At 30.2% G+C, this 13,510-nt stretch overlaps 2 protein-coding genes and 1 long non-coding RNA gene across 3 annotated transcripts in view; 2 read left to right on the top strand and 1 right to left on the bottom strand.

Annotated features, from left to right (window-relative positions):
• LOC107623872 (trihelix transcription factor ASIL2) overlaps positions 1–1,362 on the bottom strand; it is a 3,631-nt gene extending 2,269 nt beyond the window's left edge. Inside the window, exon 1 of the mRNA XM_016326267.2 lies at positions 498–1,362. Coding sequence (XP_016181753.1) covers positions 498–1,208 — 711 coding nt within the window. The 5' untranslated portion in view covers positions 1,209–1,362. The remainder of the gene's footprint in view (positions 1–497) is intronic.
• Positions 4,978–9,122, top strand: LOC107624312 (thioredoxin-like protein CITRX, chloroplastic). The gene is made up of 4 exons (XM_016326808.2): positions 4,978–5,319; positions 6,354–6,476; positions 8,048–8,128; positions 8,704–9,122. The coding sequence occupies exons 1-4, from the start codon at positions 5,098–5,100 to the stop codon at positions 8,818–8,820; spliced, it is 543 nt and encodes a 180-aa protein (XP_016182294.1). The 5' UTR covers positions 4,978–5,097; the 3' UTR covers positions 8,821–9,122.
• LOC110267700 lies at positions 11,836–13,138 on the top strand. Its single transcript, XR_002355583.1, has 2 exons — positions 11,836–12,779; positions 13,014–13,138. It is a non-coding gene; the product is annotated as an uncharacterized LOC110267700 (long non-coding RNA).

Below are 13,510 nucleotides of genomic sequence, written 5' to 3'. Positions count from 1 at the left end.
CAAAATAATGAGCCTAAAATATAGTCTTTAACTAATTATGCATAAATAACACCTCAAAATGGTTAAAATTAAAGAAAATATGTCCCTAAAAAAGAGAGAAATGATATAACTATTTACGCTTAAATTAATTTCCCACTTTTTTATGCATAATTTATTACCTCTATTCAATTTTAAGTTGGTTTCAAAGGATCAATTTAGATATATATAAATAACTAACATTATAAAAAAAATTGAAAGAGGTAGTATTAAAAAAAATATATAGGTAAATAATAAAAATACTAAACAATGTGAACAATGGATATATCAGATGTTCATTTTACTATGTGTGCGGACTGTTATTCTAATACTAAAATTTAGTCGGATAATTTAGAAGTGTAGTGTGTATTTATTTGATTGGTGGTTATTTATATTGTTCAAAAAAATTCATAAAAAAAAAATCAAAATTAAGTCAATAATTTCCAAGATGAAAAAGTTTTAATTAAACAAAAAATCAATACCTTGGTTATTACTCTCTCAACGCCATTGGATCCATGCGAGTTTTGCGCAGTGGTGGCAGGAGGTGGAGGAGCAGCAGCACCAGGAGGTAGCGGTGGTTGATGGAGAACTTGTGACGACGGCGGCTGCTCCAACAACATCAAAGGTTGTTGGTTATTGCTAAAGTGCAGCGACTGATGAGAACCAGTTGCTGCAGCAGCAGCTACTGTCACCGTCACTGGCACTGCCTGCAGTGTTGGTGAGAGTGGCAGTGGCGAAGCTGCGAGTGTGGAAGACGTGGGCACAGGCCCCGTCCCACGCAAGAGAAGATCAAGGCGTGAATATAACGGCCAAGATGAAGCATCAGCGGTAGCAGACTCTGATCTGTAGCGTTTCTTCATAGACTCGATCTTGTTCTTGCACTGCGTTTGTGTCTTGGGCGATTTTGTAGAGTTGGCTCTTGATGACACGTGTCTTGCAACGTCTTCCCAGTCATGGCCTTTGAGCTTTGCTCTGTTTCTAAGAACCCATTTTGATTCGTATGCTTCTAGAAGGGTGGAAACCGCTCCTTCACTCCACTCGTCTCTCTTTAATCTGTCGCCGCCGCTACCGCTGCCGCTACCACCTCCAATAGTATTGTGTTTTCTTGTTATTAGTGGCTCTTCTTTTGGGTGGTTATGATGATGTTGGTTGTTACTTTTGTTGTTATTACTGTCCTCGTCTTTGTCCTCCATATCTCATAACCACCCATGAACTATAAAATTTTTAACCCTTCTTGCTGCAACGAGTTCACCAGTTCTTGAAAGAAGGCATCCACTAACATTAGAAAGTGAGAGACAGAAAGAGAGAGTAAAAAAAAGGATGATGGAAAAAGAAAGAAGAAGAAGAAAAAAAAAAAGTATTTAACTTAAAAGAAAATGAAATAAATTAATGAAAGTAAATATTTTAAGAGAATAATCAAGTCAATAAATGAATGTAATTGAATAGCTGTATAATTTTATTCTGTCAATATATTAAATAAATTCATATACCAATTTAGTGTGTATTTGTTGAAAAATAAAAATTAAAACACTATTTACAAATTTGTAGACGATTTTTCATGGTATAGAAATAACATTTTTTTCCTATAAGAAAAAAATGGTTGAGTTTGTCAAATAAGTTAATGATGTGAATGGCTTAACTTTTTTGTGTGAAGTGGTAGTGGTTGATAGTGAGGAATGATAAATAGTGTTATATAGTAAGTAATAGTGTATGTGGTTTTTGCTGTGAATTATATTTGGCTGTTAGCGTTGATATGAAGCCAACTAAGACATCCACTGGGCCTTGGGGTGGTGGTGGTGGTGGAAGTGGACTAGTGGTGGGTCACTCACGTGGCTCTGTCACCCACTCCCTTTCTCACTTATTTTGATCCCTTTCAATTTCTCATCACTTAATTATTAAGTGGAACTCAGTTGCAGTATTTGTCGTGAAATTAATAAATAAGAGTCATTCAATAAAAATTTAGTCAAATTATTTAATTGTTTTTAATTATCAATTTTATTTAAAATTAACTGCACGTGAGATTTTCATCCAATTATTATTTCACAAAGTTTTTTCTTTTATTCATTATAATCATCCCTTCCTTTTATTTCCTTCCACTACCGGCTAATGTGCTACCATTTCTAACAAAAACTAATAGCTATGCTTTTATGATTTAGGTTGGGAATTTGAAAATTAGTTATTTTTTATAATATAATAATATATAATTTAAAAAATTATTTATATCTATAAAATTACGGAACTCTGCTTCCAACAATTCTAATTCTTAGTATATAAAAAAATTTATAAAATATATAAGAATATCCATTTAGTATGAAAAAAAAATATTCTGATACTTAGTAGAAGAAACATCCTAATGTCTAGCATAAGCACCATCCACGTAGAGCTTTTGGATTCACCCAAGGACATTTAGTTGGTTTTTAGCTGGTACCTTCTTGGTTACTAGCATTGTTGATTATTAAATTAATTATTGTGTATTTATATATAAATATATATGTTGTTTAATTTATTTCTAATATATATTTTATACCAATAACTAATTTAATGTTGAATTTTGATGTATATGTAAAATAATTGAATATAAATTAGATGTTTTTATAAAATTTCTTTACACGGTTAGTGTATAAAAATTAAATATGCTTTAGAATGCTATGTTTTTTAAAATGTAGTACACAATCATAATGATAAGTATGATAATTTTGTATATAGTTTTATGTAGTTTTACATATTGCTAATGCAAGTGTAAATATAAGAGAAAATAAATGTTGTTCTGATAAATTGTAGAATACCATTGTAATTGTTGTTCCACTATTCTTGGTATCCGCTTTATCATATTGCAATTATAATTATGGATGTTTAAACACTATTTTATTGCAATATTTTTATGAAGTATAATTATTATTGTAATTACATCGCAATTTAAAACCATATAGCCATTATTGTCATGTTTTCCTTTCCATTTTATGGTCTACTTTTTAATTATTTTTATCTTTACTATCTCTTCTCCATGTCACTAAGAGGGTTGCACTTTTATTTGTTGTGATAGCTCTATTTTTATGTGCCTTTTGAAAGGTATTTTCGGTGATTCATAGCCACTAATCCTAATGGCTTTCTAATGAAGACTCTTGTTTAGTCATTGTGCTGAGGAATCATATATAGTAGATATTTTAATTTATTTTTTGAGAAGAGAATAAATACGTTTGACTTTTTATTTCGAAGACAAATACATTATTAATTAATAAAAAATACAAAAACGTTTATGACTTTTTAAAATGGAAGACATTTAAGTTCTTTTAAGAAACTCATTAGTCTTTATATATTTTGAATAAAGAAATCTAAATATTTCGTATTTTAAAAAGTCAAAAATATTTTTATATTTTCAATTAATCAGAAACTTATATGTATTTGAATTAAAAAATTAAACATCTATTTATTTTTTCTCTTTTTTTCTATGCATATCCTTTAGTTTAAGAGGCTAAAAATTAATTCATCACAGATTTAAATTTTATTTAAAGTTTTATTAGCTAATGGATTATTATATAAATTCAAATCACTAATATTTGTAATATTTATTTAAGCTAACTATTTGATCGATTCAAGTTAATTTTTTAATTTTTTTAATGGTGAAAATTCAGGTACAGTTAATTTTATGTGAAAATTTAGTCAAATATTTAAATCATTTAATGACTCTCAATTATCGACTTCACGTGAAGTTGGCTGTATCTGAATTTTCATATTTTTTAATTAATTTTTTTACTTTGGTGATTTACTCAACTCAATTCCAATAAACGGTGGAGCTTTTTCGCTTGCTATAATCCATTTGATTGGTTCCTTTCCATTTCTGTCATTTTCTTTATGTTTCCACTTCTTCTTTGTTATTGTTATGTTGAAAGTATATTTGTGGTATCTGAAAACACCAAAAGTAATGAACTATTCTTCTTTATGACGTAGGTCGAATAGATTGACTTAATATGTTCCGAATCAATTCATATTCTCTTCTTTTCTCACGAATCTTTGAAGATAGAAAATTTTTTCTTTTGTAAAATGTTATCTGCAATTGATGTATGATATAATAATCAAATCATAGTTGAAGAACTGCTGATTATTCCTGATTTTTTAAGATTATTATACATAAATTTTCGGGTGTTCGTCCAACGGATTAATGGTATTTAGGTAATTCAAACAACCATATTTTTTTTTAAACCTCATGGTTGTGACTTGAGAGTTAACCATATCTTCTATCAATTATATACAGGAAATATATAGAAATATAGTGTATAAATTTAAAGGATCCAAACCTTTTTGTCATTTTTTTTTTCTCTGTGTATACGTAATAATATGTAATTTTTTTTTTTTTGGTAAAATAAAAATATGTAATTTGATATTTGAACTTGTATGCGAGTCATGTTTGCTCCTTTTATATCATACAATAGCTGATAATTTCTTTTTTCTTTTTTTTTTTGGTCTTGCTGATAATTTAGTTTTAAATCGGGTTAAGAAGAAAGGCCTAAGACAACCTATAACCCATACCTAATCCATGTCCTAACCCAATAGCCCATTGACCCATTCAACCCATTTTTCTTGCCAAAAGTCAGGTTTTCTTATTCTCCTTCTTAGTCTTAATCTCTCAATGAGTCAAGGTTGTACCTTATATCTTTGAGTAATGAAATTAAATTATTTGGTTAAAAAAATGGTCAAAATATTTTGCGTAAGAAATTTGTTAAGTAATAAAGAAGTTTATTGAAAAATAAACGATTAAAGGTTTTCAATATTTTTTATAAATATTTTTTTTATTATCAAGTCAACTTTATTTAAGAGTTTGTCTTTAAATTATTACATGTACGAAACCAAATTTGAACCTCCAACAATGAGGTAAACAAATGAACTGATGAATTGACCAATAAATTAGTTAAAAAAAACATTTTTATTGTCCTTAATTTGACTCATTACATGTTTCCTTTCTTCCAGGGAAAAAAAAATCTAAAAATAAAAAAGAATATGGAGCTGAAAAATGTAAAAGAGATAAACCCCATAACAGAAACATAAACCCCAAACTATTCTTCTTCTTCTTCTTCTTCCCTCAAAATGGTTCTTCTCCATTGCCATCAGAGTGTGGCCACACTCACACTCTCACCCATTTCATTCTTCTCTTCCAATTCCAAACCATTCTCCGTTTCTCTTCGCAACAACAACAACAACCCTACCTTTTCAACAAGAACCAATTCCCCTTTCTCACTCTCCACCATGCCAAGAAAATTGCTCTGCAACCCTCCCAAGGGTAAATACGTCAGAGAAGATTACCTCGTGGTATGTCCCATATTATCTTATCTTTTTTAAATTACTTCAATTAAACATTTTTCAAATTTAAGGTTATGGATTTTTCTTTTCTTTTTCTATTTTTTTGCTTTTTAGCTTCCTACAGTGCAAATCATACTTACATAAATTCGCTAATTAAGTGACATATTACATACTAATTCGCGCTTACTGATTCCATTTCATCTGCATACCGAAATTCACGAGTATTCTTTCCACCTAAAATATTTTAGGGTTTAGATATCATCTGTCCGGCACGAGTTAAATCTCAATTTGGCCCCTGAAATTTAGCCCGATGCTCAGAATGACCCCCATAATTTCGTTGGCCTCAATTAGAACCCCCAAATTTGTAATTATGGCTCCAACTTGTCCCTGCGATCATCTTCGTTACCAGAATATTGATTTGATGCAATTGCATGACACGGTGGACACTATTTAAACGACGGCGCATTAGTTTCGCGCCCAAACCCTTTGGAAACCACGTCGTTTCAGTTTTTTGTGGGTTAAAACTCTCTTTCTTTCCACTACGACGATCATAAGTTGTCAAATATCGAGAAAACCTTTACACTACGTGGTTTCCAAAGGATTTGTGTGCGAAACTAATACACCGTCGTTTAAGTAGTGTCCACCATGTCATGCAATTGCACTAGATCAGCATTCCGGTGACGGAAATGATCGCAGGGGCAAGCTGGAGTCACAATTGTAAATTTGGGGTTCTAATTGAGGCCAACGAAATTATGGGGGTCATTCTGAGTATTAGGCCAAATTTCAGGGGCCAAATTGAGATTTAACTCGTCTGGCACATGTTAAAAGGTTAGTATTAGTAGAAATTTTAAATTTTTTTTTATTTTAAAAAATGCATAATAAAAGCATTGAAAACTAAATTTTACATCTTTTCTTATTGGTAACTTTTATGTAAAAGAAAGAATTTTTTTATTTTCTTGCTCTTTTTTTTTGTTGAACTAATTATGAAAATGTTGATGTATTTTCTAGTAGTAATGGCATTGCTTGTTATTTTGGATTTGCAGAAAAAGTTGTCAGCAGAGGAAATTCAAGAGCTTGTGAAGGGAGAAAGAAATGTGCCTCTTATTATTGATTTTTATGCAACATGGTGTGGACCCTGCATCTTAATGGCTCAAGAACTTGAAATGGTATATGTGGTTTAGTTGATGAAGTAAATGCTTAACTAACTCTTGTTTTCTTCATTTTGTATATCCTTGAATGCTTATGTGATGTTGGTTTCCACTTTCTAGAAAGCAAATTGCATGTATTACAATAGAGATAGAAGAAGATTGTTATCATTTTGAGTTTTTAATCATTTGAACCTTTGGCGTCACCGTGTTGAACAAAGATCTACTTGTAACCGGTTTACACACTTGAAAATTCGATTCTTATCGATATTTATCTCAATTATTTGCAGAAAGTAACGGCTATTGTGGGTAATTGGAGGCTAATGGAAATGGTTTTTTTGATATTTCAAACTTCTATTGCCATTTTATATTTGAACAGGTTTTTTTTAGACATTGTTAAATGGTTAATTATATAATATGACAATGAGTTTGTAATCTTGTTCATTTTCCTTGGCCCCGGTGTTAGGTATTTCCTTCTATTTGATGATGTATTTGGTTAAACTAATCAATAACAAAACATAGTGTATTTATTGCAAGAGCATTGTTAGGAGCATTGTTCTTTACAGATGGCCATAGCTGGTTTTGACAAATTTGAAGTCAATTATTTGAAGGCATAATGGCTTGCTTTATATAGTTCAAATCTTTTGTCATTTCATATTTGAATATATTTGGTTTTGTGAAATTATTAATTTCATCATTATGTAATGTGACAAGAAATTTGAAATCTCGTTCGTATGCATTGTTCCGGGTCTCCTTCTATTGGAGAGTATGTGGTTCGGTCTGATCAACCACAAAATGTGGTGTATTTATTGCAAGCACATTCCTTAAGTGATGGGGATTTTCTTCATTCAGCTGAAGTTATAATCATGATGTTTATTATTTCTTTGTGTGGATGAGAGCCATTATGTTCCAAACTATATTGGTAGCAGAAGTGAAAAATTTGGAAGAGAGTGAAAGATCTTATCACTTCTTATTATGTTAGGGGAAGATGGGATGATTAAGAATTCATGAAACTTTCCAAGGATATGTTTGAAATCATGGCTGCTGCATTTTTTAGCAGTGGCTGTTCATTCCATCACCATTATTCTCTTACTGTGCTAGGATGAACTTAGTGGAAAATAATTGTTTTAAGTTAGAAAGGTTTATAAGATAAGATATTACTTGTGGGCAAACAGCATAAAATAGAATATTACTTATGTTTCTTTCAGTCAAAATTAGTTGGGCTCTTTCAGTCAAAAAGTTTGGAGAGTTTGATTATGTTGTGCTCAAGCAGCATAATGTAGAATATTTTAATGGACAGTCTTGTTTCTTTTTCCTGTAATTGGAGCTCCAATCCTTGAATTTCTCCAGAATTTACTGAAGAAAATATCAGTACTAACTAAAGGATTGTAAAATTGTTCATAATATTCTAAGTAAAATTAGAAAGTAATTTCTGCCGACTGCCATGCCCCGAGTTTGCAACCAATTTACAAGCAGAATAAGTTTACATTATTTTTACTGAAATTTCATACAGGTGTTAGCTAACTTGTCTAATACTAATTATTTCAAAGGGACTAATTATGTGAAGCAACTTACCATTTAGATTTTTTCAGCTTGCAGTTGAGTACGAGAAGAATGCGATGATTGTGAAGGTTGATACAGATGATGAATATGAATTTGCACGTGACATGCAGGTATTAATCTCTTTTCCATCATTCGAATAAACTACTAAATTAAAAAGAAAACAACTTCACATCACCAAAATGTGACCATTTGTGTAAAATTACCGGATTGTGATGTTTCGAGTGAAATCCAAATATAATAAATTGGGATTTACAGTCTGATCTCATAAATCATAATTTATTCCGAAATATCACAATGACACAATCTGCTATTTTCAACCCACACACATGTATATAAAAAATGTTATGTATACGTTAAAAATTAGCAATCAAATCGGCTATAATGTATTTGTGTGTATATGTGTTGTTTTACATATTTTCAATGTATATTCGTATTCTAACATGTATTCTATACATATGACTGATTTGGTAGTTGATTTTCGGTTTTATATGTTCATATCATAGACTTTGATGTACTTACCTTATTTATTCAAGACAATAAAATAGTTAGATCTTACATATCTGTTTTTTTTGTCAAACATTAGCATCAGATCTAGATTTTAGACACAAGCGTCCATTTTTGTTCCTTTCTTGTTTCCATTTTGAAGACATCTTCTCAATGACGCTTAAATCTCCATATCTTTCAGGTCCGAGGGCTCCCGACTGTGTTCTTCATTAGTCCGGATCCGAACAAGGATGCGATCCGAACCGAAGGCCTGGTCCCGATACAGATGATGAGGGACATCATTGACAACGAAATGTGAGACATTAGATGGTGCTGATTCGCCATAAAGAAAGTGGGGTTGCAATATCCTGTCTGGTGTAACGGTAACCTCTCCACAACACAATTTGAAGAGCTAACCAATTCATATGATTTTTTAGCATTTGAATGTCATAAATTGTATGATAAATTTGTGTAAGCCTTGAGCTCGACATGTTCTTTTAGTGTCACATGGGATGTGCAAATACATGAAAACATTGTAACACAATCTTGTATGTGCACTCCATTCCTATCAAATATAAAATCATGCAATTATTTCCAACTAATTCGAGCCCATGTATTTCTCATATGTTCACCTTACTTTTTTATTCTATTTTTATATTTTGGGGTTGCAGTTGCAAGTGACAAGAATGGTTTTCTAACATCCTATGAAATAATAAAACGAAAAACACAAGACAAGGAAACAGGCTTCAGCGAGAATGAAGCTTACATTGTCAGATTTGCTTGCAAGATACATGAAAAGTAGCATCAGGTAGTTGTTTGAGTTGTTTAAATCTTATTTTTCGAATTTGATCTTTAGAAGCAACAAGTTTTATGACCATTCTCTCTTCATTGAAGTGAACTCTGATGAAACAGGGTGGAAATTCAGATGTAGTCAACTTCACATGAAGTTGATCACTGAGAGCGGTTAGATGATTTGACTGATTTGACTAAATTTTCATCTAACGACTCTCAACTATCAACTTCACATGAAGTCGACTGCACCTGAGCCCAAACCTTTAAATAGAATAGTTAGAGTCCAATAATTAAGTGTAAGAAAAACGACGCCGCTTTATTAACACTTTATATTTACAGAGTTTTTTTAAAAATTAATATTATTATAACATAATATCCGCAACTTTTTATTAAGGAATTAAATAACATTATTGCATTTACAAATTACTCTCTATTTTTTAAAAATAAATATTTTGAGTGTGAAAAAGTAGTAGAATGAAGAAAACACAATTATCGAAAAAGAAGAAAACACTGCTTCATATGGCTGCGAAGGAATTTATTTATTTCAGTCGATGAGTTTGATCCAGAAGGAAATTAAAAATATTTTAAGACATTGAGAAGCTCAAATTAAAGCGCAATTCCCAAAGAAAACAGCAAAGAAGCCCATAGCACAATGTAGCAAATTGGCAAATGGCAACTACAAAATCTACCACATTCATTCACAATGTTCGATACGTATTTTTTCGATATTTAATTATGTCTTAATAAAAAAAATATTAATATATTTTGATATATTTAAATATTATCATATATTAAAATATTTAATTTTATTTATAATATATATTTAAAATAAATTTAAAAATAATATATATAATTATTTATTAAAATAAAAATATTTTAAATATTTTAATTCTAAAATGTATAAAAATTATTTTTTAACGAAAAAATAAAAGTTCATTTATTTATATATGTTTGACATCAATTTGGCGGTTATGGTCCCAAATTTTAAGTTGGTGTTGTATTTTAATTGAGAATTAATTTTTACATATAAGTTATTTAATTAAACAAGTACAATTAAGTCATTTATATTTATTTGTGTATATTTTTTTTTGCGCTCCTTGTTGCACGTTTTTTTTCTTTTTCTTTTTCTTCTCTTTTTTTTTTCGTTATTTTTTTCTTTTGTTATCGTCGTCACTAACACCGCCTCTTCCTCTTCCTTTTTTATTGGAATTGCTTCTTCTCCTTCTCTTCCATCATCTTTATCATCAGTCATCGCTGTCTTCTTTTTATACGCATTGTCGTTATCGTTATCGTCGTTATTGTTATCGTTATCGTAGAATTTGTCATATTGATGATGTTGCTTGATCCAAAATTAATTTGGATGTGTTTTTATTGATAATTAAGTTATTTTTGTGTGTTGTTTTCAAACTGAGTTTGTGTGTCGCAATCATTAAGTAAGTTTAGTGCATTTTCTAAGTTAATTGGGGTTTGTAGTCAAATTTCAGCGTAAAAACTAAGAAATTTATGTGTTATTGTTAAAAAATTTAGGTATATTTTTATTCTGATAAGTTTTGTATAATTCAAAACTCTTCATCTTCCTCCTCCTCATCTTGTGCTGCTACTTCTTCTTTTTCATCATTATCATCATCTTCTTTTTTTTATTCATTTTTTCCTTCTTGTTTTACCTTCTTAAGTTTTTTCTTGTTTTACTCTTTTAACAAGAATAAAAAAAATCAAACAAAGAAGAAGAAAAACACATAATGCTGCAAAATTACTTAGAAGAGCATGAACCTACATTCATTCAACTAAAAGAAATAAAGAAATAAGGAAAAAAAGAAAAAAAATACAGCATTAAAAAAATATTTTTGTGTATTAGTAGCAAAATTTCTTTGTAAAAACTAAAAAAATTATGTATTTTTGTTAAAAAATTTCGGTGTATTTTTATTCTAATTTCAAAGTTAATTGAGGGGCATTCCGAAAACAAACTCAAACAAAAAATGCACCTTATTTAGATCTAGAATGCACTGAAATTAAATCTAGAATGCACCAAAATTACTTACTGATAATCCTCGATGCCCTAAAATTACTTAATGATAACCCTATTAAAACTGTGTCACAATTAAAAATTTTGATGTCAAAATTAAAAAGCTTCTGTGTAACGATTAAAAAACTTCAATGTTATTTCTTGATAAATTTTGCTTAACTCAAAACTTCTCTTCCTTCTCTTTTTTCATCATTATCATCTCCTTCTTTTTTGTTCATCTTCTTTTTTTTGTTCATTTTATTCTTTTTATTTTACTCTCTTAATAAAAAAATCAAACAAAAAAAGAAAAAACACATAATGCTGCAAAATTATTAAGAAGAGAATGAACCTACATTCATTTAACTAAAAAATAAAAAAATAAAAAAATACAGCATTAAAAATAATATTTTTATGTATTTGTAACAAAATTTTGAATATATATATATATTCATTTAACTAAAAAAAGAAAAATATAAAAAAAATACATTAAAAAAAACATTGTACATTTATAGCAAAATATCAGTATAAACTATAAAGACTTATGGGTAAATGGACTGTTTAATTAATTAAGATAATTAGCCAAATATTAATTCAAATTACTCGTCTACAAAGTAAAACGTCCTAAACAAACAAAAAAAAGTTTACGAATGCCACAAATACAATGAATCTTTCCTTTCCTTTCTAATTTGTTTCTTTTCTTTTCCGTGCTTGTACATTAATTCCTTTTATATAAACACACGTAACTAAAAAAGGAAAAAATTAAAAAAAAAAAAAACTAATAGCAAAAAAACAAAGCAATCCAATCGAAATTAGAAAGCTTGGCTTGAAGGAAGGACCCGAATTTCCAGAAGAAAACCGATCCGAACATTCCAGAAACCTAAAATGTGGTAAACCGAAATTGCCATATTTTCGATCTCGATTTCGATTTTATGCCCTAATTTTGATTTTTTCTATCTACGATGCGTAAACGACGACGTTTCGTGCGACTTGTTGCTGATCGGAAGGCGAGAAGGCGAGCAACATGAGGGCGGCCATGATGCCGACCGGAAAGAAGAGGAGGACGAGCGGCGGCGGCGGTAGCGGCGGCAGCATCAGCGGAAGAACCACCATCGACGTCGCCAGAACCACCAGGATCAGAATGTACCCTAAGCTGTAACAACGCACCATGCCAGTGAAGTCACTATTCTTCTCGTTCTCGTTCTTGTTCTTCTTCTTCTTCGAATTCTTGATGTTGATGTTGATTCTGTTCTTGATCTTGTTGTTTCTGTATTGTGGATTATCTCTACGATCATGTTACAGGCTGCGCCAGCGTCGGCGATTGTGGTGGTGGTGGCGGCTGCGGAGAGGGGTAGAATGGTAAAATGAAGTGGAAAATGGAATGAAAAAGAAGTATGGCGGTGGAAAGAGGAATTGGTAGAAGGATTTATAAGAGGTGGTGGTGAGAGTGGTTCATTGGATTGGGTCCCAAGTTGAAGACCCAAGTGGTGTGGGACCTACTTCTCCCAATTTCATCTGCTTCTTCCATTTATTTTCTTCTGAATCATTCTTTCTTTTATTATTTTATTCTTTTAAGAAAGTAATGACTTTAATTTTAATGTTTTAAAGTATCAAATATAATTATATTTGTTTTTTTAAAATAATTATTTACGTAATTAATATAAAATATAACCCATTGTACAATAGTTATATGAGTTATAAAATAAACATCTGATTTTCAGGTTCATCAAGGATCGAACTTTTGACCTTTTAGATCTGGAGCTCTAATACCATGTCATGATACCACTCATTCCAAAAACTTCAGCTAATGGAAACAGGTAACACTAATGATTATATCTCTAATACTCTCTAAACCTCTATTGTACACATTGTACAAATATTCTATTGGCTTCTCATACTTTTCTTTATTTTTATTAATGTAATATTATATAGTTTAATATACACGTATAAATTATTTTATATTGACAATATATTAAAATTAAATTCATGTAAGGAGTATATAAGGTTTGAGAAAATGATTCTTTTATGGTGGCTAACTGGCTAGTGGCTACTACTTCTTACAATGTATTTACTTGTTCAATCAAAAAAAATATTTTTGGAAAGTGGTCCAGTTGCAATATAGAAAAACACCAATTGGTTTTGTTAATTAAAAATAAAATAGATTCTTTTATTGAACGGCAAAATTCAGTTATTATTAAAGTTTATTTTTGATATACTC

The sequence above is a fragment of the Arachis ipaensis genome, chromosome B10, assembly GCF_000816755.2.
Source record: "Arachis ipaensis cultivar K30076 chromosome B10, Araip1.1, whole genome shotgun sequence".
Taxonomy (NCBI): domain Eukaryota; kingdom Viridiplantae; phylum Streptophyta; class Magnoliopsida; order Fabales; family Fabaceae; genus Arachis; species Arachis ipaensis.
The sequence above is the reverse complement of the archived record's forward strand: the minus strand, read 5'-3'. Positions and strand labels throughout refer to the sequence as shown.

Excerpts from the sequence above, each read along its gene's own strand:
- LOC107624312 (XM_016326808.2), top strand. The coding sequence starts at position 5,098 with ATGGTTCTTCTCCATTGCCATCAGAGTGTGGCCACACTCACACTCTCA. Across the intron at positions 5,320-6,353 it reads TCAGAGAAGATTACCTCGTG|AAAAAGTTGTCAGCAGAGGA; the intron begins GTATGTCCCATA and ends TTGGATTTGCAG. Across the intron at positions 6,477-8,047 it reads TGGCTCAAGAACTTGAAATG|CTTGCAGTTGAGTACGAGAA; the intron begins GTATATGTGGTT and ends AGATTTTTTCAG.